This window comes from Rousettus aegyptiacus, unplaced genomic scaffold (assembly GCF_014176215.1).
Source record: "Rousettus aegyptiacus isolate mRouAeg1 unplaced genomic scaffold, mRouAeg1.p scaffold_m13_p_7, whole genome shotgun sequence".
NCBI lineage: Eukaryota > Metazoa > Chordata > Mammalia > Chiroptera > Pteropodidae > Rousettus > Rousettus aegyptiacus.
This window is the reverse complement of record NW_023416310.1, coordinates 52,859,319-52,885,374: the sequence shown is the minus strand read 5'-3', so window position 1 is coordinate 52,885,374 and position 26,056 is coordinate 52,859,319. Positions and strand designations below refer to the sequence as shown.

Here is a 26,056-nt window from a genome sequence, read left to right as displayed (position 1 = left end):
AAAGCATTAATTTGATACCAATACCTCAAAGGGAGAATAAAAGACACAAAAATCACACAATTGTCTCAAAATGTGTAGACAATGCATTTGACACAATTCTATTCTAATTAAAATTTCTTTTTAAATTTTAGCAAAGGAATAATAGAAAAGAACTAAAATAATCTAATAGAAGTATCTGCAGAGAATCTAGAACAAACAATATAAGTAGTGGTACAATACTTAAATTTTCTCACGGAGATCTACAAGTTACAGAAATACCTATTACCATAATACTGCGGTGAAATAATGTAAGGAAAAAACAAGATATAGATTAGGAAAGAAGAAATACAACTTTCATAATTCACAGACAGCATAATTGTGTACATAAAACATTCAAAAGGACACAGTCAAACTTTTGGAATTAGTAAGTGAATTTATCAAGGTCAATGGATATAAAATCAATATATTAAAATATTATTCATAGTACAAACACAGGTATTTAGGTCCAGAAAGGCACCCAAGTCCATTGAGACACTTTCAAAATTAAAAAAAAAAGTGACTCTCAGCCCAGTGCTCTGAGTTTTTTGACAAGTACACATCAGCAAGGAGCCATTTGTTTGAGGCACATAAGCTACAGAAATTATTTGAGCCCAGTTCCTCTCTAATCAAAGTGAGGCAGTCTACATCCAACTTCCTCCATTTTAATGAAAAGAAAAACTGAGGGAGCTGAAACAGCAGGGAAAGTGGGGCTCTGACGGACCCAAGGCTACTGTTTCTGCCACAACTTGAGGATCAAGGATCATTCATAGTTTTGGGATTCTACTACAGCGAAACTTACACACGAGATAAGGCAAAATGGTGAATGTGTCCAGGGGCCATCACAGGAGAGAGGATGATGAGTAAAGAAGAGGGCCACTTGGCCCTGGACTCCCAGTTACACGGGATGTCAACTTTAAGTACTATCTGTGAATGAGGCTAAATATAGAACTATAGAAAGACATCGACAGGACTAAAAGTAGGAGATGTTTATCATACAACTTTAAACTCACGCCTCTTTATCCACAATGCCTATAACACACAATTAATTAAAGTATAATTCTGCAATTATACTATAAATAACATAATTATGTAAATGAGATGCTATATCTGTATGTTAATACTATTATTTCACATAACTAAACTTTTGTGGCATTCATTCAGCATTATTTCCTTTCCTCCTCTTCCTTTCCCTTGACCCCTCAACCCGTGGTCCTTCTTCACCTTCTCTTTCTGAAGATGTGGAAGTGGCCAGGGCTTCTAAGGACTAACCCTGGAAAGATTCTGGATTCCTCAACAGCCAGGTGACCTCTCAGAAAATATGTGTGGAATGTGAGGGGTGATGGAAAGCTTGCCTCATAAGTGGGGACAGAGACAGAAAGACTGCATTGATATTATAACTATCACACTATTTTTAACTGAAAGCTGATGCCCCGTGAAGACATCAGGGTTATGGTAAGAAGTTCGTGGGTTCCATTACTTTGGACTAGACTTTTGCACACTCAACTTGCTGACTGTGGTCATAGGTGATGGCTCAGCCTGCATCCCAGAAGACCTGGGGCTCCCTTTGGGCAGATGCAGGACTTCCTGCTGCCTGGATGTCTTCAGCCCCAGAGGCAACAGCAGGGATGGACTAACTGAAGAGCAAACTAAGCAGGTGATTGGGGAACAATTAAATCAGAGCACAGCCCTACTGTTCACTCCAAGAAAAACAGAGAGGGTTTCATATGTTTTGAACCTATTTAGAATTTAATTGTGCCATTCTAAGGAGGAAAAATATTTTACTTTTACCTTGCATTTAAGTGGTCTGTCATTTCGAGTAATTTTATTTTTACTTTTAATTAAAGTGAATATAATCAGAAGTCTGTTGTTGCTATCATTCTTGTTGTTTTTAAGTGCCCAGAGTCTGCTAAAGTTTTAATCTGGCTCTGACAACCATTTCCTAAATTTGTCAGGATCCTTGTTCTCATGTGTGCTTTTTTCTCTAGCACACACATTTCCTGTTTAACATCTCCAATTTTCTACTTAGCTACACATCACTGAATGCAACTTTAGCCAAGCTGTTGGTTTCTAGCTCCTAGATTTAGGCAGCATCGTTATCATTTCCCCTTTATTTTGTTTCCCTTAAATTTTTTTTTGATATTACACAACATAATTTTGCATTTATAAAACAACTCCTGCAGACTTCTCTACACATGAAATATACTTCTGATCCTGAACTTAAACTCCTACTACTGCTCCAAGGCCCTTCAGCGAGAGTCTAAACATCTCTTTGGAGAAAGTGAACTTTTGTGTTCGCAAGTTCACAACATGGATAGTTAATCCAGGTTAGGCGGGTGAAGTGGAGAAGAGAAAGAAGAAGAGGGAACAGTTTAATATCCATTTGGCAGTTTCTACTCCCTCAAATCCAGCACTTTGGAGTGTCCTTTCTACTTTTGTTTCAACCTCTACCTATCATTCAAGAAAATTAACAGGCATGTTCCAGATCATACTTAGCATGTGGAATAGAGAGGAGAGATGACTGATAACCTCTTTTCTTTGCAAGGGATGGAGTCATCAGAAGGTAAAGGAAAGGAAGGCTCCAGGCCTTTACATCTCCAGGGAAACCACAGGAAGGCTGTCTATTGAAATTCCAACAGCCATATGGAGAGATTAAATCTGTGGACCAGTTCTAGTCCTCAGGCCTCTCCTCACTTACCTCCACCAGCTTGTTGGCGTGTTCACGGAAAACCTGGGCATATTCCTTCACTTCTTTTTCATTCCCACTCTTTGCAGCCTCAATGAGAACTAGCAAAGGGACGTTAGTTTCCAAGAAAGAATCAGATATATGATCCATCACAGCTTTCCGAAGCTACAATAAAAACAAAAACACACACAATTAAGGAATAGAAGAATCGTCCTTGTAAGAGCCTGTTACTCACTTGACAATATGGATTAAACTATTGCCCGGGAATAAAGAGTTTTTCTAAACTATGCCCAACTCTCTTTATCCATTAAAATAATGTTTCAACTCCTTTTTTTTAAGTTATTTTTTAAACTATGGTTTACACACAATATTACATTAGTTTCAGGTGTATAATATAGTAATTAGACATTTATATACCTTATGAAGTGATCACCATAATAAGTCTAGTACCTATCATAGTTACTACAATATTATTGACTATATTCCCTGTGCTGTACATTGCATTCTTGTGATTCATTTTATAACTGGCAGTTTGTATTTCTTAATCCCCTTCACCTTTTTCTCCCATCCCTCAGCCCTCTCCTTTTTAATTTTCCCAGTACTTATCACATCAAAGGAAAATAGAGGTAACTGATGGATGGCTCTAAATTAACTGTATATATGTTAAGTTGAAAGTTACAGCCTGTAGCTCAATATATTATACACCCTCTTCTATCAATGGTGTGTTCTCATCCTTGATTGGCCCAAATGTCTCTAAGAAGTTTTAAACTGTGATAAAGTTCAAGAACTCAGGCTCTTTTAAAAAAAGGAGAAACTAGATAATAACTAGCAATTGGGGAGAATTTTAGATGAAGAGTTGGACCTTGACTCCACGGAGAACTTTATCATTTCGCAGTCTCCTGTTCTTTCTAAGTACGTTGTTTGTATTTGATGGAGACAGAAATATGAAACATCTGACAATCTCAAAAATGTTTCTGCCCAGATGCTGTGATGATACAGTTGTTGTGTTCCAGAAAGAATTACTTACAATTATTCTTCAAGGTGAGTAAGAATAAAAGACTCAAATTTCTAACAATGTGTAATTATACATCATTCCCACATTGTTAAAATCAGAAGCAGGGCAGATGCATGAAAATGAAATGAAACTGTACCTGAAAATTCACCTGAATGCTGCTTTGTTCATATTGCCCATATTTATACTGGGAGAAAATACTCATACATAAAAAAAAAAAAAAAACAGAAGAGAAGATGATAAAAAAATATATATGTTTTCTAAACAAATATACCTATTCAGACAAATCTTTTGATAGGGTGATATACACATATTTTTTATGGTTGGAAAAAGAACTTTGAACAAATTTCAGTTCCTTTTTGCACTAAGGTATACACGTGTATGTGTATAACTTAGTTTGGTTTACCTCTGAATTCAGTTTGACATTTTACCACATAAAATATAATAAAACCTCTGGAATGTTAACTACTCATTTGGCAATGTATACTAAATTACTGATCAGAAATAATGTTGGTTATTGGTGACTTCATATAGTCCAGGTATACGCAATGTGCCAAATGCTCAACTAAGATCTTTATGTATTATATCATGTAATTTCCATATCAACACTATGAGATAAAGACTATTCTTATTCCAGTTTTTCAAATGAAGAAGATGGGACTCAGAAAAGCTAAATAACTTGCCTGCAATCATAAAGTAACAGATGGTAGAGCCCACAGTAAGAAGGTCTGAAAGGGATGATGCAGTGACCACTTGAAACTGACCTGTCATGGCTCTTTTCCAGGACAGCACCCCATGTGAAGGAAAAAACTTTTGGGAGTACAATCAAAATTGAACTTGACAGAACAACATCAATTAAAAAAAAGCAAAGGTCCAGATAAAGTGGGGGACATGAGCTGAGTCAGTCTATCTCACCAATCAAGCCACCATATATTTTTAACATCTTACAAAAATAGAAGTCGGAGCACTATGAAGCTGGAATAGCTTCCTGCATCAAGCCTCGTTCTAAACCTCAGGAAGACTGATTTTACACAAAAATCAACAATTTAAAATTATTAAGTTCAAAACTCATATTAAGTTACTATAAGAAAAATGAGAACAAGAAATATAGTATAATCCCTAAACGCACATAAAAGCATGCCAGAAAGATATGTCTGTAAAACTGATTAAAACTGCAATTTACTATTTAAATTAAAATACACTAACAAAATGATATAAGGTATGAAAGAATAACATAAATTAGAAAAAAATAATAAGGTATGAGGTCATGAACCTTAAAAAGAATTATGAATAAAAGAAAAATCATTTGAAAAGAAGACTAAATATGGATAAACTCAACAGAAAATGCCTTAAGAAGAAAAAAACTTAACCCAAAATAATTTTTTAAAAGATAATAAAAGATTTGAGGAAAGGTGACACATACTGAAGATAGGCAAAGAAAATTCAATATGTGGTTACCAAAAGTCCCTGAAGAAGAAAATTAAAGGAATAAAACATAACAAACACTAAAAATCATAACTCATGAAAATTTTCCTGAAAAAATGATACAGATAACTATATAATTATATCATGTTACATAAGTATGTTATATATGTATTTATGTATACACATGTATATGCACATACTACATTCTGAAAGAGCATATCATGCTCTAAGAAGACTGACCCATACTGTCAACCATAACTGAAGTCAAAAGAAAAATGAAGGGATGGGAATCCTTGTGCATTTAGACAAATATAGCAAATGTCTTAAAAGAAAAGAAAATTTGATGATCATCAGACCGTTCAACAACAAAGCTTTATGACAGAAGAAAATGAAGTACTCTATTTAAGGTACTAAAGGAAAGATACTGTAAGCTAAGAATTCTATAACCAGCCAAGCTGACTTTCAAGGATATATGGCACAGACAAAATTTTGATCAACATGCAAGAACTCAGAAAATATTGTTTCCAAGAATCTTTCTTGGGAAATCTGGTAGAGAAGGAGTTTAACAACCAAGATAACCAGAAAAACAACAGGAGAATTGGTGGTGAGTATTAGATAAATACTTATTTACAGAATTAAGAGCATATGATGTCTAAATGGGAGACAGTATAATATGAAATGGTTGTATGTTCTGGCAATGAAGACATAGTATAACAATGTAATAATGAGATGAGAGGTGAAATAAGATACACAAAGATTTTAACTATTTTATACAATTTTAATTATACTGGTAATATGAATATTGTTATTCTAACACTAAAACTAGAATAAAACAAATAATTCGTTATGAGAGTTTGTTATCTTCTTTGTCCTTGCTAACAGGAATGTTGGTGTGGAATATAGAAGATGTAATATAGAAGAGGTTAAGGAAAACTCTATAATCCTAGATGTAAAGTAGAAATATTAATATGAACACATAAAATTTTAAATTGAAAACATGTACACATAAACATGCATATACACACGTATGATTTCCCATTTTCTCCATTAAAAGAGCCTAAAAATAATGGTTAGCTCAGTAACAACATCTTGCAACATAATTTTCTCCTAAAACAAATCGGGGCTTCTTGGAGAAATGGCTGATTCTCGGTTCTTAAAAGCCTGGACTATCTTGTTATAACAAGTGGTAAAGAGTTATCAAGGACTGCTAATGCCATGTAAAAATCACTCAGGAGACTTCCCTTGGGCCACAGACTAGACAATTTAAATTTCACAGAAGATAAAAAATGTTCCATTGGATTGAAACCCATCAAATATGTTTAAATTCATGAGTTTATAATAACTAAAGAAAAAAATTAATTGGTCACCTTCGCAGGATAACAAGGAACCAATTAATTTATCTTGAAAAAAATCAACACCGTATCTTGCCTTTCTTATGTGAACCGAAATTCTTTATAATGAGGAAAGTATCTGTTTATAAATCTTTCTCATTTAATAAATGAAAACAAAATGACAGAGTTTCACCATTGTGTAACCTTTAAGGAATTAAAAAATCTAGGCAATAAACATCAGTGGTTGAAAACATTACACACAAAAAGAGATAACCAGACATGTGCCTTCTGATGAAATAGCACATCCCCAACTACAGTGTTGTCAAAGGAATCGAACCTGAAGCTGGTAGAGGCTCTGGATCTCTCTGGTGATCTGCAGAAATATAGAGGATAGAATAACATCTGGAACTGCACTACACACATCTAATGAGCAAAATGAAAACTGTGGAAAACTTACAGTACAAACTCTGGGTTCTGCAACAGATGCATTTTAAGCAAGACAAAAGAGATAGAAGGGGAGGTGATAGGTTGAAACTAAAAACATATCTCAAAATGTGGGCAAAACTACACTACATCATCTGAAGAAGCAAATTAAGGTGATAAAACCACAAAGGAAAATAAGGACATAAATACTCTAAAGGTCAAGATAGTGGTTACTTTTGGAGGGAGGCAGGAGGCAGACAGGCATTTCTGGAGAGGTAGCAGAATTCTTTTTCTTTACCTGGGTGCTGATTACAAGAGTGTTTGCGCAATGATAATTTAATAAATTATATATTTCTTCTGTGTGGATTTCTATATCTGTATTTCATTTTATAATAAAAAGTTCAAAAATTTTTCTCACATACTGTTCTTTTCCATTTCTGAGTGGAACATGAATATGATGCCCAAGGTGACCTGCGAAGCCAAGAGTGGGAGATGGCAGACCCCTCGCTCCAATCAACCTGTTCCCCAGAATGAATGGAGAAGAGCTCCCCGGTGTCCTGTCACTGTTCCAGTACTGCTACATGATTAAGTGTGAAATTCTACCATGTTGGAGCTTTTAACTTAACTAGAACACGTTGTAACAGATCTTTTTTTCAGTTGTTTTTTTTCTGCCAACTCTACCTGCTTTCAGGTTGCCTTTCCTTCCCTAGATCCCTATTTCAAGGGTGGACCACTGGCCAGCATCACTGCCATTTCCTGGAGTGTATTAGAAATGCAAACAATAGGCCCCATTCCAGACCTGCATTTTATTCAGAATCTACATCTTAATAAGAAGCCTAGGTGAGTCCTCTGCACAATAGTTCGAGGAGCACTGCTCAACAAGATCTATTGCATCAGTCAAGTTCTTGGTTGTAAGCATGAGAAACTAATTCTGTCAGGGTTAAGCAGAAAAATTATCCTGTTAGTTCAAAGAAAGTACAGAAGTTAGAAATACTAGGATACCTGTGTCTTTGTGTCACTAGCTTTTGATTCAAAGTCTTAGGCAAATGTGCCTAATTATTATTATTTGGGTGAAATGCAGACCCAAATTCTGGATCATGTGTCACCACCTAATTGCAAGGGTGAAGGAAAAAGGTGTTGGGGAGAAAGTATTTTGTGAAAACAAGTGGCCTGGCCCTTTTAGCTTCTTATACCAAAATTCACAGAATGAGTAATTTTTCAAACATAAAGGAAATTCAGATGCTGATTCAAAAACAAAAAAAAATGGCTAATAAAGAATAGATCTGAGAGAACAATAATTTAGGTACTCAAGCATGGGTGGAAGGTGGGGAAATAAAGGTACATTTATAGGAAATAATTAAGGTGAAGAGTTGCTTACAAGGAACAAGATCAGAAACTATAGACTAGAGCAGGAATAGCAAATATGCTGTGATATCTCCTTTCCATGTCTGCACCAGACCTGATCAATCAATCACGGCATTTTTTATGCTGAGCTCAAATACTACTTTAAAATTCTTTTGTGCTCCAGGGAGCTACTGCTAATCAATCTATTTCTCCTGAAAGATGAAAGCTTTCTCTCTTCGCTGAATCTTCCCTGCAATTTAAGTATTTTTGCATGCCAATTTTTAGGCAGAATTGGCTCTGTGTATCTGAGCAATCCAGTGCCATCTTGACTTTCAGAAATAAAAGTTAACACCCAAATACAGGCTGGGCCGATAATATTTAACAAATGTCTGACTGTTTAACATCTGTCTGTCATTTAGGCAGATGTTCAGAAAAATCCTGTTAAGAATAACAGTATTAACATCTTCATTGCGATGATGTAAGATTTACCGGCCAAGGCCAAATTTGGAGCAGTGGGTGATTTTAAATGGGCTCAAAATTTTGAAGCCCGAAATCTTTCCATAGATATGGCTGCTCCAGGCTCTTCATGAATACTGTATATTTTACCATATTTCCTTAAACTTTGGGATGTAATTATTATTAAAAACAAAAAATCAAAGCAACAAATTTTCTGGGCCAGGAGCCATCCAGCCTAGGGTGCCTGACAAGGATTGAGCCTCATTAAGTCTTACAAATTTTGGCCAGGCTGAAGGTCAATTAAGGTAATTAGTTAGTGCAGTCATCCATCCAAATCCACTTTAATAAGCTAAGGTGTCATCGAGGCACCTAGTCCACTGGTGATGACAGCGCAGTTCATTGTTTGGGCCGGGGGTGGTGTGGGGGGAGACGAGAGATATCTGTGAAGCTTTGGAAGAGCACTTTTAATCACTGTTTTTGCTTTATTTTGTTTTCTTTATAAGCAAAGCAAAATTCTTTTGTCGCTGTATTCATTATCCTGATAGCACTCTCTTCTATGAAGCAAAATCATTTTAATTGGGATAACAGCTTCTTTCATTAATGGAGCCAATTACTTCTTTAAAAAAATGTCTGTAAGGTGTCGGGCTTTTCTCCATGTCCCACTCCTCCCAAATTCAGGCTCTACTGGATCAATTTAAAAGACACTGTCAACATTCGCAACACCTATGTGCATGACTCCAGTAGCAAACATGATGGTTTAGTTTAGCCAGACCAACAGTCTTCTAAGAGTGCTGAAATAGTCAGGATAAAAATGAGAAACATGTCTTTCTGGTAGAGTAAGAAGCACTGAGGCAAACTTAGATAATTGTAGCATATCTGTTGTATTCATGACCCCACTCTTCACCTCCCCTCATATAAATGTCCATTGCCATTTAAATCTGTAGCACATGCCCCCAGGTGGCATTGGGGCCAGTGCATGTTGGCAACCACAATGCACACGGAGGTTTAAAAGGCCCAATTCACTACAGGGCTTGCTTGGTCTTGTCACTAAGATGGTCACTAAGTCACCATCACCAAGGTTTTAGGAGAAACATCCATCTTGAAAATAAATTTCTGATAATCAGTTGACGAGTTTGGTGTCACTTCAATTCAGTTCTTTGGCCAAAAGCATTGGATTGACAGCAGTCTCACTATGTGTTCCATTATACAGCCATGAGTCATGCTTCAAAATATCACAGCTGCAATTTCTTATTTTTTAGATTTAATAAATTCTTCAGTTAAAAAAAAATTACTGAAGAGATGAGTTGTGGGGACTAGAACAGGGAAGGGTTGATTGAGGCTCATCCTGAAGAACAGTGGCAGGTGCTTGGCTCCTTCTGCTGGTTCCATTTTCTACCTCAGCACACACAGCACCACGTCAGAGTCCTCTTCTCCTTCCATGATAGGCAAGAACAATTACTCTCATGGGAAGAGGCAGTGAAATATTGTCTTAGCATCCACGGGAGTGCTGGGGTCATTGTGTATATTCACATGGCCTCAATCCTGCAGGTACAACATCTTGCCCTGGTTCTGGAAAAAAAATACTAGCAGAACATTGAGCCCACAGTTGCTGGATGCAGTACAAGGAGGCAAAAGAGTGGTTGGTGAGGTGGATAATGTTCGTAGAAGCTGACTGTAGCAGTGGGACAAAGAGAAGTTGTAAGGAAGAGAACAGAAAATAATTTCATATTAATAAACTTCATTTAATGCTTATTTTGTGTCAGGCACTGTTCTAAACACTTAGAATGACTCATTGATTTCTCTCAAGAGAGATGAATACTATTTTCTCGATTTTATAGATGAGGACATTTTGGCAATACAATTAGGTCATTTGCCCATATTTACACAGCTAATATGTGGCAGTGACAGAATTTGAATCCAGGTTGTCTGGTCCTAGAGTTGCTGCTCTAAATTACCAACATAACACAACCTCTCAAATCTATATTGTGACATTCTGTATATGTTATTGACAAAAAGCAATGGAATATACAATGGTGGTGCACACAATTTCAGGAACATATGCAATCCAGCTTCCTGGATGATAAGTGAAGTGCACAGAGAATTCTGGAAGCTTCCCTTGAGATAACAGAGAAAAAAGAAGAAAACTCTCATGAGAGGAGGTATAAACAGACCTAGTGACAGATAGATAACACAAGAGAAAAATCAGTGGTCTCACTAGAGGCAGGAGTGACTGTGAGTCCTAAATGAATTCCTACTCCAAGAGTTGAAAGAAACCGGTTGGATACTCACTATGAGACTCTATGACTTACTTGGGCTTAGGTTCTGTTAAGAAAAATGGAGGACTCATGGTTCAAGGTATGTCTACTATAAAAACATATGATGGGTTATACTTGCTTTTATGTAAATATCTTATAGCTTATTGGTCAAAGTGTTTTAAAATGGTCAATTGTGGGATTTTCAAAAAAGGCTCAAGCCCAGGGAGGTGAGACTCCTCTTAAAAATGACTAGAATCTACTTTCCATACTTTGAAACTGTAATTATGATATGTGAAAATATATCAGCTAGGTGGTAGCAGAGTGAGTGGGATCTGCCTTATTACAGAGAGATCTTTGAAAGCTGTAGATGAAGGATAGTACTGTGACAACCTAGCCCTCTAGTTTTCATTCTCACTTTTAAGAGTTTTAGGATGAAACCCTATTCATCCTAAATATATCTACCTATTATATGGTCCATGAGCACAGACACATCCAAAAGTGGGAGTCAGAGTCCTCACCAGTCAGTGCCAGGGACACCTTGAACTTGTTATATCATCCAGCAAGTGCAGAGACTCATAAATACCACCTTCATTAGCTCATGGGCCCTGTGATTTGTGTCCATGATGAATAGGGGCACATTTTTGTGACCCCCTCCGGTAAACAGGCAATGTAATTCCTCTGTAAATTGACTATTAGAATAGTTTAAATGCCCTTGCCTACAAGCTGAAAGGTGTAGTTTACACTTTTTACATAAGCTCGAAGACCAAAATTTAGCTATCAATCAACCAGGGCAGAAAGGAACGACTTGACAAATTATTCGTTAAGTCTGACAGGAGTCAAGAACACAAGGCTTTCTTCCAACTGTTTAAACATATGCGTGACAAGGGAATATTAATTGTGTAAGACAAAACATTTAAAGGTATTAGCTCAGTACTACCAGTCTATTTTACCCAATTAAGGCCATTCATCAATGTAAATAACTGCATTTTCTTCAGCAAACCAAAAGGAATATACTTGATGGATCACAATCTATTCTAACAATTTACCTCCTTATTTCAAGGGAGGACAGAGTGAGAAAATGACAGTGAGTTTAACTCGCAAACTCAAGGAGAAAAATAAACTATCTCAAAAAAGACTAAAAGTGTCTGCCTATATGGTGGGATATGAGTGTATGATGTATGTTGAGCCAACTTCGTATAGATGCTGCAAAAGTATTTTGCACGAAGTCTAAAAATCCACAACCAGTTGATGAATATGAAATAGTTCCCTGAAAAAGACAGTACAAAGAGAAATGGCTTTCTCTAGCCAACTGGAATCGTAGAGGGTTAAACTTGGAGGAGACTCTGAAGGCTGTATGTCCAATTTTAATATACCCAATGAAAAGAGGGTATCTCTTCAATTTCTTTTAATGGATAGATGTTCATTCTTCTTCTTTTTTTTTTAAAAAAAATCAGCTTTATTGAGACATAAGTGACAAAATTGTAAGATATTTAGTGTACATTGCAGTGAATTTGATATACATACATACCCATTGTAAATGGATTCTCTCCTATCTAGTTAATTGACACATCCATCATCTCACATATTTTTTGTTTTTTGTTTGTTTTTGTTTTGTTTTTGGTGAGACTGCTTCAGCCTACTCTCTTAGTAAATTTTAATTTTACGATACACTGTTATCAGCTGTAGTCACCATATTTCACATTACGTCAGACCTTAATCATCTTACAGCTGAAAAGTTTGTACCTTTTTACCAACCTTTCTCTATTTCTCCTACTTCCCAGTCCCTTGCAACTACTTTTCTACTCTGTTTCTATATGTTTGACTTTTTTTTCCCTAAGAGTCCACATATTAGTGACTGCAGTATTTGTCTTTCTCTGGTTTATTTCACATAGCATAATGCCCTCAAGGTCCATCTATGTTGTCATAAATGGCAGGACTTCCTTCTTTCTCATGGCTGAATCATATTTCATTGTATGTATATTACATCATTTTTTATCCATTCATCTGCTGATAAACACTTAAGTTGTTTCTATATCTTTACTATTGTAAATAACGCTGCAATAAACACGGGAATGCTGTTTTCATTTCCTTTGGATATATAGCCAGAGTAGGATTGCTGGATCATATGGTAGTTCTATTTTTAATTGTTTGGGAAACCTCCATATTGTTTTCCATAGTGACTGCACCTAGTTACATTTCCACCAACAGTGCATAAGGGTTCCTTCTTCTCCATATTCTTGCCAATATTTGTTATCTCTTACCTTATTGATGATGGTCATTCTAAAAGGTGTGAGATAATTATTTCATTGTGGTTTTGATTTGTACTGACCTGATGATAAGTGTTGAGCACCTTTTCATATATCTGTTGGCCATTTGTGTGTCTTCTTTGGAAAAAAAATGACTATTCGGGCACTCTGTCCATTTTTTAATGGGATTATTTTTGTGCTATTAAGTTGTATGAGTTCTTCATATTTTAGATATTAACCTCTTATCAGATATATGATTTGCAAATATAATCTCCCATTTCACAGGTTGCTTTTTCATTCTGTTGCTGGTTTCCTTTGCTTTGCAGAAGCTTTTTAGTTATGTAGTCCCACTATTTGTTTTTGCTTTTTTTTTATCTTTGCTTTTGGTGTCAAATCCAAAAACTCACTGCCAAAATCAATGTCAAGGAGCTTACCCTCTATGTTTTCTTATAGTAGTTTCATGGCTTTTGAGCTCATCTTTGTGTTTGGTGTAAGATAGGAGTCCAGTTTTATTCTTTTGCCTGTGGTCACCTAGTTTTCCTAACACCAGTTATTGAAGAGACTATCCTTTCTCCATTGTATAGTCTTGCCTCTAGATGTTCATTCTCGAGAAACTAATAGGTTTCTTTAATTATTTTTCTTCAGTTGTGCAATTAATTTTTTTTTTTCTGATCTTAAGGGGGAAAAAAGATCCATAAAGAAAAATCTACACAAATGTCACACTACTGTTAAGAATATTTAAATGTTATCACAAAGAGAATAAATGAAAGTAAATGCATGTACACACACACACACACACGTGTGTGTATATATAATGGGGTAGAGAGTAATGCAATTAGTTAAAAAGAGGAAGGTATCTTATTATGAGTAGTGAGAAATTCACAAAGAAAACAAGTATGCTTTCTCTCTTCCTTACTTTACTCTACTTATTACACTCAGTGAGTGGTGTTCTCTGATTTACTACTACTAGCAATTGAGGAGCTCCTGGTGTACCAACCACTAAGTTTGGTCAGGGATATGGGGAAAAACAAGACAAGCCATTTACTCTCACTTGCTGCTGAAAACTTCTCTACTATCTCAATTCACAATTACTAAGAAAGCTACAGTGATAACCTTGACCACATACATACCTGACTAGTCCCATAAATGAGGCAAGCATGAGTTACTCTTGTTAAATGTGTTGAAGGCTGCTCTAAGGAGCACTCTAAAATAGTCTAAATTTGTTACACATCATATTACTTAAGATTTTTCTAACTTAAAAGTTCTCTCAGGGTTTCTTCACCCTTCCACAAGAACAGACACGCTTGTCCATACACAGTTTATTAGCCTGGAAGATTAGGCATTTCAAAAGGACGTGATTTTAGGTAGCACGGGTGAAAGTGGAAAAGACATTTCTCATATTACTACCTTGCTCAGATGCCTGAATCCACACTAAAAAGAGCACTGGCTCTTTTCATATTTGGAAGGTCTACTCAGTTTCTGGATACTTATTACCTTTAATAATAATCCTGTGCATGTTCATTTTTATAGCTTGCAGAGAACTTTCCTAGACATTATTTCATTTGACCTTCCTCACAATGTCACAGTAGGGGCGAAAGATATGGTTTAAAGGCTGAGCATCATTTTCTTTATTGTATATATAGATGAGGACAGGAAGGGTCACTGGTTGTACATAGCAAATGCCATAGTCATGTCTAATTCTAAGAATAGTTCCATTTTACTTAAGGTCTATGTGTTTATGAAGCTGGCTGTTCAAGTTCACAAATCTCAATTGGACAGAGGTCATCTTTTTTCCATCCTTCACTCCCACACCTAGTAAACCACTCTCTCCTAGTCTTAGCTTCCTCCAGCATTGTTTACCACAAAAGGGGAACCAAGATCTGATGCGTGGATATTTCATTCGGAGTGTCTAATATCTGCTATTGATTAGCTGACACTGAATGGGCACAAGATGCTTGAATCCAGTGTGAGAGAGTAAGGAGTTGCATCAGATAAGTTCATCCCAGCAAGGACCCATAGGAAGCTTTTGAAATGCTGCTCAAAGAAAAGATGTGATTCCCCCAACAACTGTACTGGCAACTGGAAGAAACAATCACTAAATGGATGGATTTGATGGCAGGTTAACAGCTGAAGCTGATACAAGGAGTATGGTTAAAGAGTTTGAAGCAAGATACAGAGAACAACTCTTTAAAACCGTATTTCTTTCTGGTAGGATCGATCCTATACATCTGCCACAGTGTGGTAAAATTTGTACTAGGTAGAGTCATCTGTCCCCATACTCCCATATTTCCTGCCATCCCACATTACGACACAAGTCCTGGGGGGTCTCAGAATAGTCCCCACTGTAAATACAAAAGCCCCTGGGAGAGCTCCAGCCAAAGCTCACCAGTTCCCACTCTAGGTATTACATGAGTAACACTTCAGTTCACCTGAGCAGGATGGGAAACAGGGGTATAGGATGCTATTGAGTAAGGAAAGAGGGATGATGGCACTTAATGGCTGGTACAGATGTCACATAAATGAACCTGTGAAGCATCTGACCATCTGTGGTCATTAAAGAGCCCCTCACATTTTCTAAAATGGAAAACCATTCACCATGCTCCCCTACTCTACTCCAATTATGGATAACTGTGTACCTCTGAGGTAACTTCTCTCTCCAGCATCAGACACCATATGCTATACTTCTTCACTTCCTGTCTTTAACTATTGCACAGCGTTGCATTTCCAACAGCTGCTGAATTTTTCCCTAGAGGGGCTTTATTTGAGACAGAAACCTAATGATTACTCCACATTTCCTAGTTTGTGGAAATTCAGTAAAATGACCGGGGCAATCACTATTCAAGAGAAAGACAGGAGACGGAGTCAGATGTAAGGTCCTGTAGTTTCTTTAGAGAATCTGGACTCTCTAAAGAAAGCAACACATTTGCTTTACCTCACACAAATTTATTTCTAGAGCATGAGTCGGCCTGCTTTTCCTGTAAAGGGCCAGGTAGTATAAATTTTAGTCTTTGTGGCCATTTGGGGTCTGCCACAACTACTCATCTCTGCCACTGTGGCACAAAAGCTGAGACAACAACTTTATTTACATAATCAGTCATAGGGTCAGATTTAGGTCACAGGCAGTAGTTTGCAGGCGCCTATTCTAGATGGTTCCTTATTGACTTTCAGCCTTGCAGCTCTTTTGCTCTGTCCATGTTGCAATGCCGCCGCATGTCCCTTGCACTTCCAAGCTCTACTCTCCTATTGCCTACTTATCACCAAATGCTACCTGCGTAAGAAAACTGAGGAGGCCAGAGATGGCCTCAAGGAGCCCCTAAGTGGCCAGTTTGACTGGTACTACTTGAGCAAGTTGACTTCTGTTCTCATTTTTCCTCATGCTCTGCTAGAAAACAGATTATTCCAGTGCTCCCTAAGCAATTCTTTTTCTAGCAGCATCTTTGAGGCTAGGGATGAAGAGGAAAGGTTAGATGTAAGAGCAGAAGTTGTCGACTTTTCCTAAAAATTCTGTGGATTAGAAGGGTATCAGGTTGGATTGCTAGGCCTGCTGGATACAGTTGGTTTGATCTGGACTGGACTCCAAATCCTGATAATTCTTCCTAGCTTGGTGACAGTACTGAGGATACTTCCACAGACTGGCTAAACACACAGAGAAAGGGCTCAATGCCTAATAGGCAAGGTGATTGCTATGCTAATATACAGACATAAAGACTGGTAGATAGTCACAAGTGATCTCCTTTCAACTAGTTATTATGGCATCTATAGATACAGCTTCAGGGCCACATTGATTTATCTAAGCCTACAGATTTCAAAGGAGGGGCTGAGGGTTCAGTAGTGTTGACCTCCTCCTGCCCCTGATGCTCTGTGCCCTACCTCTCCGAGGTTCGATTGCTCCACTAGCCTAGATTGAAGGTGCTTTCCAGCTTTTCAGTCACCCCGTTACATAGTTGCCACTTAGAATGCAGCTATTTAAGGCAGCTTAATTTCACTAAAATTAAAAGAATCAAATAAAAATATAGAAATCTTGCCATTAACAGTTAACAGGATTGATGTGTTGGTGAAACCTAAGAAACTGAAATGAGAGAAGAGGGGGCTGGGACTGATTAATCACCCAAACTTCTGACAAGCATTTATGGTTGGATCACATGGAAAATCCTCTCTTGTCACCAAAGTCCTCAGGACAAATGACTCTTCTTTAATTATGCAATGCCAGGACACACACATTCAACTGTGCTCATTGACTATACCAAGCAGGTCTGCTAGTCCCTTGATCTGCATTTCATCAGCTATCTCCAGCTCCCCAACTAAAATGAAAAGTCCTTTATTTTTCCCCTATGAGTAACTAGAAAACAATTATCAAAATCTTATTAATGGTCCAATGTCTTGCATGAGGTTGGACTCAGATATGAATAGTTAAGGAAGAAAAATATGGTGAGTATATTAAAGAAGAAGCCCATTATTTTGATGACTATTGAGAACCTCAAGACTCATTATTCATTTAAATTTACCTTACAGTCTTCCCATTAAAGAAATTTTAATAAAAACTATAAACTACAACCAAAGTGTATCAACTTTAACAAGTACAGTCATTAAAGGGACAGGCATCGGAGTTGGCCCACTTGGGTTCTTGAACTTTGAACTCTATATTAGTAAGAAATTTAATCTACTCTCAGAAATTCAAAACTCTAGTCAGTAAAAATAAAATGTTTTCCATAGTCAGACCCCATCTGCAGAACTAAAGATAAAGTGTTAAGGAAAGAATGGACACTAAACAAATGTCAAACAGTTTCAGTAGGCAGCTTGGCTTTTCTGATGGGAACACATACTACAGTACAAATGGGAGCAATGAATCAGATGACCCAGAGAGTTATTTTGCTGTCTCAATGACGAGGGGGCATCAGCTGCTCAGTACTAAGCCAAACCACTCTTAGCACACAGAGATATGGAAAGGCAAGCCAATTGATTGTGAAGCCATGAATGCTTATGCAAGCCACTACTTGTAAGTCTTTGGATCGAGTTCTTTACTGAAGTTTTATCTGGGACTTAAACTTAGGAAAAGCAGGCAAAACAATACAAAAAAAACAAAACAAAACAAAACAAAACAAAATAAAACATTAGTTTGGCAGTGTAAATCCAACATCAGTAATTGATAATTACAAAATCACTGATCTTAACTCTAACTATTAAAATTGGCCAGTAATGGTACCAGCTGCTGGGTGAAGGGACAAGCTCTCACCTCTAAAACAAAGGGGGTTTTAAAGATGCTGAACAAAGACCCTTTGCCTTGAGAAAAGACCTTAGAGGTCTCTATCTCTAAGGGACCTCTGAATCTATGGCTACTGAATCTATGCCTCCTTTTCCAAAGACAGTTGAGAAATACGCCCAGAAGATATTATTGCTTCCCTTTCCTATCTCTCCTTTCCTCAACTTCTATCCCTCTCCCCACCTGATTTTTAGGGTAACTGAAAATCTTTATACACGTGGAACCACATAATCATCATTTAGCTTTTAAAATAGCATTTAAAGGGATTGCATTCTTCTTCCTGAAGTTATAGATAGGTGTGATTTTTCTCTCTCATTGGGGGACATTCTTTGTTGAGATAATTAAATTTCTTAGCCTTTTTTTCTGTATATGAAGAAAATTTTCCATGCTCCAGACTGACAAAAATACCTGTTCTGGGTAGTTTGCTGAAATGTGGCACCATATGTGCATCAGTAAACATTATGTGTGGAGTAAATTAAACCAAGCCTTATAATTAGGCAGTAAGGAAATTACCATAGACCTGAAAAGTAAATCAGTTGTATTAAAATGCTCTCCATTTTCTCTGAAGCACTTCAGAGTGCCATTAAAAGCCCATGCCACTGTGATAAACATCAAGAAGAAATGCATTTAGAGCAAGACAACCTAAAAGACATCACAATTCAAACCAGTCTTCAAATCTGGAGTCCAAGGTGTCATCTCGTAAAATTTAAAAGTCAGCCCTTTTGCAGGTAATGTAGAAGGGAAAAAGAAAACAACCTGACACTGAGACATTTGTGGGGAACTTTCCCATACAGCAGATGCAGTAAAGACTTTAATAGACAGACGCTCTGGAGCAGAGCCAAGAGTAAGGAAAGATTTACCCATCATAAGCAGAATTGCAACACTGTAAATAAAGGCAGGATCCATATTGCTTTTTTCCCTTTTATTTCAGGGTTCAATATGACTCAGCACTGCCCTGTCACAAATTTTCTCTTTATTTATAATGTTGATAAGTTGCTCATTGTGGATTTTTCCCATTAATTTTAATTTTGTAAAATACTGCATAAAAACATTTATCTTGATTACTGAGTTGTTTGGTGTTTCCTAAAACATCATGCCCAAGGCCAGTGTCTCGCTCACCTCACTCCCCTCTCACTTTTCTTGGCCCTGCTCCAGAAAGCACAGATCTTGCCAAGCCTTTCCACGTGGCAGAGTGAGCAATCAGACTGGGCATTTCTAATCTTGGCCCATGAGGAAAGGAAGCTCAAGCATGGATTCTCTCTCCCCTGAAACAGGTATTGTATCTGTGAAGTGGTGAGGTCCAGGAGAGGCCAAATGGACTGGAGAGTAGTTGGAGGGCTTTACAGATTCTCATATACATCACTCAGTGAATTACAATGAGGTCTGAAAGTTCCCATTATCAGAAACAAAGGCAGTGGATTTCAAATGTACTAGAAACTTGTTATGATACAGAGTTGAAGGTGCTACCACCTGTACGTGAAATCGAAATCTCCCAGGAAGAGCCATATATCTGCTTTTCAGTAGGTTCTTGAGCTGATTTTTCTAAAGTCATCCCAGCAACAGGAAACTTCTGGGTTAAGGCATAGAAGCTCTTTCTTAAAATGGAAATAGCCATTATTATCACAGTATAAATAGACTTTTAAAGTTAACAAATCTAGTTCTTAAAACAATAGAACCAGGGACATGAGAGTTCAGAACGGCAGGAAGTTGATTGGAATATTTCTGGGTGGGATGGCTGCAAACAGGTTATTCTTCATTCTTTCAACAACTGTGGTACAAGTTTACTTTACTTGGTCACTAGGATATGCCCTAAAGAAACAAAGAATAACAAACATGGGCATAGCAAAAAACACATAAACAATTTAAGTCCACTGCAAAAAGTATCATAATAAAGCTATTTTAAGTGCTCTAAGAACCTACTGGATGAATCCGATCTACAGGAATTAGATGGAGTCGTGATAAGGTGATATTTAAGCTAAGCCTTGTAGGAAATATTGTACATTTTTCTGAAAGGAAAAAGAAAGGGAGGGAGATAGGACATTCCAAGCAGAAGCAACAGCAAATGCAAAGGTACAAGTATGTGTAAACAATGGTCTAATAGACTGCTGGAGCTACAGTGAGCTGAAGGCAAGGAAGCTGGGGTCAGGAGTATTGGTTATAAGGCTATGACCATCATTTTGGTAATATCAATTAAGAAGTGCCAATGGAGTGGAGAAGAAGGAATGGACTTGATATGTATTTAGGAGGTAGACTGAATGACTGACAGGGATTTAAAGAATGATAATGGGAGGAGTTGCACAGACCTGTAAGCCTCTTGAAAGACTGATCATGATGGAAAGCACAGTTTTGTAGGGTGAAAGTGGGGTGAGGTTTAGCTTTAAGTTACCCTGGAATTAATTCACCCAAGAAAGAAGACAAAGATTGGTCCAAAGGCATATAAAGTAAATAGGTGGATATTACAACCAACATTACCTTTTACACAATTTCCTACTCAAGCAAAGAGCAATGTCGAATGCCCTCAGCCATCATCAGTGACATCCACAGAAGTCAGAAAGCTACAGAAGGATGAAATCCTAGCACAAATAGGCTTCCATCAGAGCTGGCAGTAACAGCAGGAGAGGAAGAGCCTACAAGAAGATGACTCACTTTATAAATTTCAGATTTATCCAGTCTCCTCAGGAAATGAGAAGATAAAGAAATATCAGCTGTCCTGATGGAAATTTCCCCTGAGAAAACTGATGCCAGATATGTTTTCAGGTAATGAAAGGTAACTTCAGCAAGGAGGGGTCAAATGGAATAGATATATTAGGCCTCAAGCTGGCTGCAATAATTCAGAGTATATTCAGTCAGAATCAAGGCAATTAGCTGTAATCATCAGCTCTAGAAACACCCTAAGTCAAGTCATAATGACAAACTCTTACACGATACACTTTAAAATTATCTCCCTTCCAGTGACAGTTATGGATAAGAAGTCCCAGTCTAAACATAACCTCCAACAATCAATATGGGCCAACCTCAGTTAACCAGGATGGCTCTATTAAAACAAATGTTTTGATAAGTTGAAAGGATATATATATATATATATATATATATATATATATATATATTTAAATGTCCTTGTTGTTTAAATCATCATCATTAAAAATATTCCAAATTTTCTTGCTTAAGAATTTCATTTTGAAAAATATGATAGATCTTTTTATTTTATAATCCTATAGTGGATCGTTCAGTGTTAGGATCAAGGTTCTTAATGGTGCAGAACAAAAGGTGTCAGAGATTAAACTAAATGCAGACATTCTCTTGAATGTATTTTGCAACTCAGTCATTGCTATTTATCTTTCCCTTTTCTATTTTTCTTTGGTTTATGGGGCCTGGAGAAATTAGCTGAAGAGAACAAATCGGTAGCTGAAGTTTCCACTTAATTGAGTGTTTTCTTATTCATACATATGTTATAGATCCCTCTACTCAATATAATATATCATTTGATTAATCAATGTTGATCAAGCTACTAGGCTCTTTCCATGATCTAGACTTGCTAGTGAGAGAGAGGTCAAGTCTGGTGCCCTCCACAAACTTGTGTTTATATATAAACAATCAACTATTAGCTTGCTTTTAGGGATAAATTAAACCACGTCAAGACCTGAATACTCATGCTTAGGAATTTGTGACATGATAGTGTTTTCATGAGGGAAGAGTTTTCTCATAAGGTAAGTTTTATGAACTATTTCCAACTGATGAAATTAGGTACCTCAAATTTGGCCTAATGAGTGTATTCCAAGAGATAAATTAGTATGCATTAATCATACATTCAGGGCTATCGTATCAGGATTTTCCTATGGTAGAGGAAGCTTGGATATGTAATCTGTGGCAGGAGGACATCTGAAGAATTGCCTTTCACAGTGCCCTTCTCCAGGCCGTTTTGATTCTGATCTTTGGTGTCTCTGATGCCATTTGTTTTCAGCTGTCTCTGAATTTCTTATGTTCTGTATTTCAAATTGCAGTTGCTGTGTGATGACTTTTCAGTAACCATACTTCATGGCAGCATGGCAATCTGACCTAGGGACCAAACTCCAGGGATTATTAGCTCTAAGATAGGTTCTTAGTGTGAAGAATACAAACGTTAACATTTGGAAGAAATCAATATTTTAGTTTTATATATATTTTTAAATTGTAGCCATATAGCTAGCCTCATGTCCTTATGAGGAAAAGCAAATTCAAGTCCAGAAATAAATGATTTAAAATGTTTTCTTATAATGGATCTAAAAATAATTGGCCCCATCCTGAGCAGATGTGGGAAAAATAACTGAATGCATCAAAATTCCTTTTTTTTTCTGTCAATGTTTCAGAAAGTCTATAATTCACACTTTGAGAAGCTAGCTACGTAAACAGTATAGCATTTTTTAAAAAGAGGACCCAGTGAACCATAACAGCTGGAGACCTGAAAGATGATATTATGTCACAAACGAGAACCATATTTTTGACATTCACTACAGATTATTTTTTCTTTCTGCAATGTGAACATGTCACCCATCCCAAAACCTAGAATAGTGAAAGTGCTACTGAAAACCACAAAGCACCTCTGACCATATATGCGGCCCCTCCTTCTTCCTCAACTGAATCTTTCACAGTAGATTAGTATATGGGTAACCTGACTACATATGCCAATTTTATGGAGAGGCAGGATAGGGAAGGGTTACGAGCAAAGCCCCTATAGGTAGGCTGCCTGTCCTGGAACCTCCACACATCCACACCCTATGTGGACATAGGTGCATTACCTCGTTTCATGTCCTAGTCTATATAATGGGCATGCTGACAATATTTTCTATCTCACAGAGCTGGAGCGAAGATTAAATGTGTTCCATTCCTGAAGAGAACTTAGAACAGTGCCTGGCACATTGGAAGGACTCAATACATGTTGGCTATAATTTAGTTTACATTTTGTGGGCAGTGATTTTACAAGCTCTTGCTGATGACTGTCCATGGCTAGCTATGGTTCTTATGAAAGGAACCGGCTCACAAAGTAGATAGCTGAAGAAATTCTTCAGCCATAATTATTTCTTATTAATCTTGGAAGATTTTTCTGTAGTCCTATCTGGAGGTAGGATCTTGACTTTAAACATACCAACCAGTGACACATTTTGTTTGTTTTTAATCTTTTGTTATATAATCCATTCTGTTAAAATACTCACCCCAATGTAAAAGCATTGTATACATGGTTTTTGTTGTCTGTTTAAAATATTTTGATTGTAATAGCAAAATTGATACTTTTGTCAAGTTGACACTTACTAAATCTTACCGCTGGAATTATTGTAATGGCTACTAAGGATGAAGGGATAAGAATTAGGCCCTTGATTGATTTCGAGAACAAGAGAGTTACTACTAAGTTTAGCAACACCCTAACATGTTACATTTATCATTTATTAACTTTTCACAGGGGTATATTTGGGTTCTGATTTGCTGATCAACTTCGACAAAAAGACTAATAAAAGGACAAAAAAATTATTAAGATAAACCAGCATCTCTGTCAGCTTAGGGAAAACTAAGAGACCTTGCCTAGAATAGTTCACAAGTGGCACATAGAAGGAGAACATTGAGGAATAGCTGGCAGAAACCAATTGCGTCCTCTCTAAGGGGTGAATAGACCATGTGGGCTACCAGATCCCCAGGTGGAGAGTTAGCCAAAAGCATTTATTTTTGTAATGGTCTGATTCCAGAATCACAGCAGTGACAATAGCTCAGACACAGGGCATACTGTGCCCATAGCTGTAAAATTAAAACACAATGCTTAAAGCTGGCAGTTACATTCCCCCAAATCCATTTTTAATTTCAAACAAAATACTCCTCAGAAGATTCTGTTCTACCACTGACCACTCTCACAGGTTTAATTGGCAAGATGGGTCCATGTCAATCAGTTTTAAATAACACTTTTGGGTTCCTGTGACATTTTTTCACAATTTATGACCCCCCCAGGGCCTTGGGATATACCGCTTGAAGAAAGGGGTTTTACTACTTGAAAATTCTATTTAAACAGAAATATTTTTTATTCAATTACTCTTGACTTTTTTCAAGTGTCAACAAGTTTAAATTCTTTTTTTTTTTTCATTATGGATGTTCAAGATAACAATTATGATTGACTTTATTTCCTTTTCATTTGGTGACTAGAACTTTGCAGGGCTCCGGGGTCACCTTCTAGAGGACTCTACCCAACCTTAGGCCTGTGAGGAAAAGGAGACTGAAATAGTGGGGACTTATGAAAGTCACCAGAGATTTTTTCTTTGATTTCTGGTTTTTCCCCCAAGTGATTTGATTGCTCTAAATATTATATAAAGGAATACATGTGTACAGGGACGTGGATATGGATAACTGAGGGTTCTCATTTAGAATCTCTTCTAACAAGGGCTTGCCTGTGATTGAAAGACCAGAAGGGAAATATTCATTTGAACCAGTAGGGTCATAGTACATGGTTGCTATTAGCCACTCCAATTAATTAACTACCTAAATCTAAACTGAAGATTCACCTGAACCATGCTAATTAGAGTCCTTGTATATTCAATCTGCAGAAGTACCAGGTAGCCTCCGTATGATTACATCAGAGAAGCTTTTGTACCACTACAGGTGTACATGGAGAAAGAGAAGAGATGGGAAGAAAGGCAAAAATATCCCAACATATGGATAGGGATGGAACTGACAGATGGAAACCACCCCTGTTTTAGAAAGGCAGATTTGGGAAGAAAAGGATATTTGAATCAAATTTGGTAATGCGGTGTAAAATTATGCCATAACTATTGGATCTTAATATCATAAAATGATTCTCTTTTTTACGCTTATTCATCTCAATCTTTGGGAAAGGTGAGCAGGAAAAAAATTGTGTGGGTGTGTGTATGTATATTCCATGCATTATAAATAATATGTATATAGATAGATAGATAGATAGATAGATAGATAGATAAAATGCATGGAATGATTTCAGGGGATGACATACTCTTTCTACGGCCATTCTAAAAGAAGCTGTCCAAGGAGCTTGTCACCAAAGCACTTAAAATTCTGCCGTAAGTTCTACCTTCAAATATCACCAGTCCTCAGTTAAAAAAAGTCAACTTTTTTTCATTAATTGTTAACACTGGAGTAAAATCTCCTTTACCCATTCCTTCCTAATAAGACAAAAAATCGCTATGATAGGTCTATGAGTGTTGAGAACTGAGGGTACTGGCTTCTGAATGTAAAAGAGTGGTCCCCACTGAAACAAAGAGATTGGGAGGTGAAAAGACTCAGTTCATGAATTTTGCTTGGTCGACAATCTTGCCAAAGGCAAGCTCTAGAGAAGATATTCGATGCCTTCCCACTGCTTTTAAAATCTGGGAGTATAAGGCATTAAGACCTCTGGCATTAAAAATAAATGAGGATTTCCTTTGGACTCATTCAATATTATACAGCTCAAAGATAGCTTACCAATCTAGTCTTGCTCCCTACTTTTACAGATAAGAAAAGAGGACTGTGTTTTATTCTCCTTTATTTCAAGGTAAAATAAAAAGTAAACACTTTTCCCAAAAGGCTTATTATCTGGGCAGTCCAACTAGAGTCTTCATTACCCAGAACTAATTGT

The 26,056-nt window shown here is 37.0% G+C and overlaps 1 protein-coding gene across 6 annotated transcripts in view; it reads right to left on the bottom strand.

The window, feature by feature from the left end:
• CTNNA2 (catenin alpha 2) overlaps nt 1-26,056 on the bottom strand; it is a 967,153-nt gene that overhangs the window by 206,895 nt on the left and 734,202 nt on the right. For all 6 annotated transcript variants that reach the window (XM_016123449.2, XM_016123443.2, XM_016123447.2 and 3 more), the window contains exon 9: nt 2,714-2,866. In XM_016123449.2, coding sequence (XP_015978935.1) covers nt 2,714-2,866 — 153 coding nt within the window. The remainder of the gene's footprint in view (nt 1-2,713; nt 2,867-26,056) is intronic.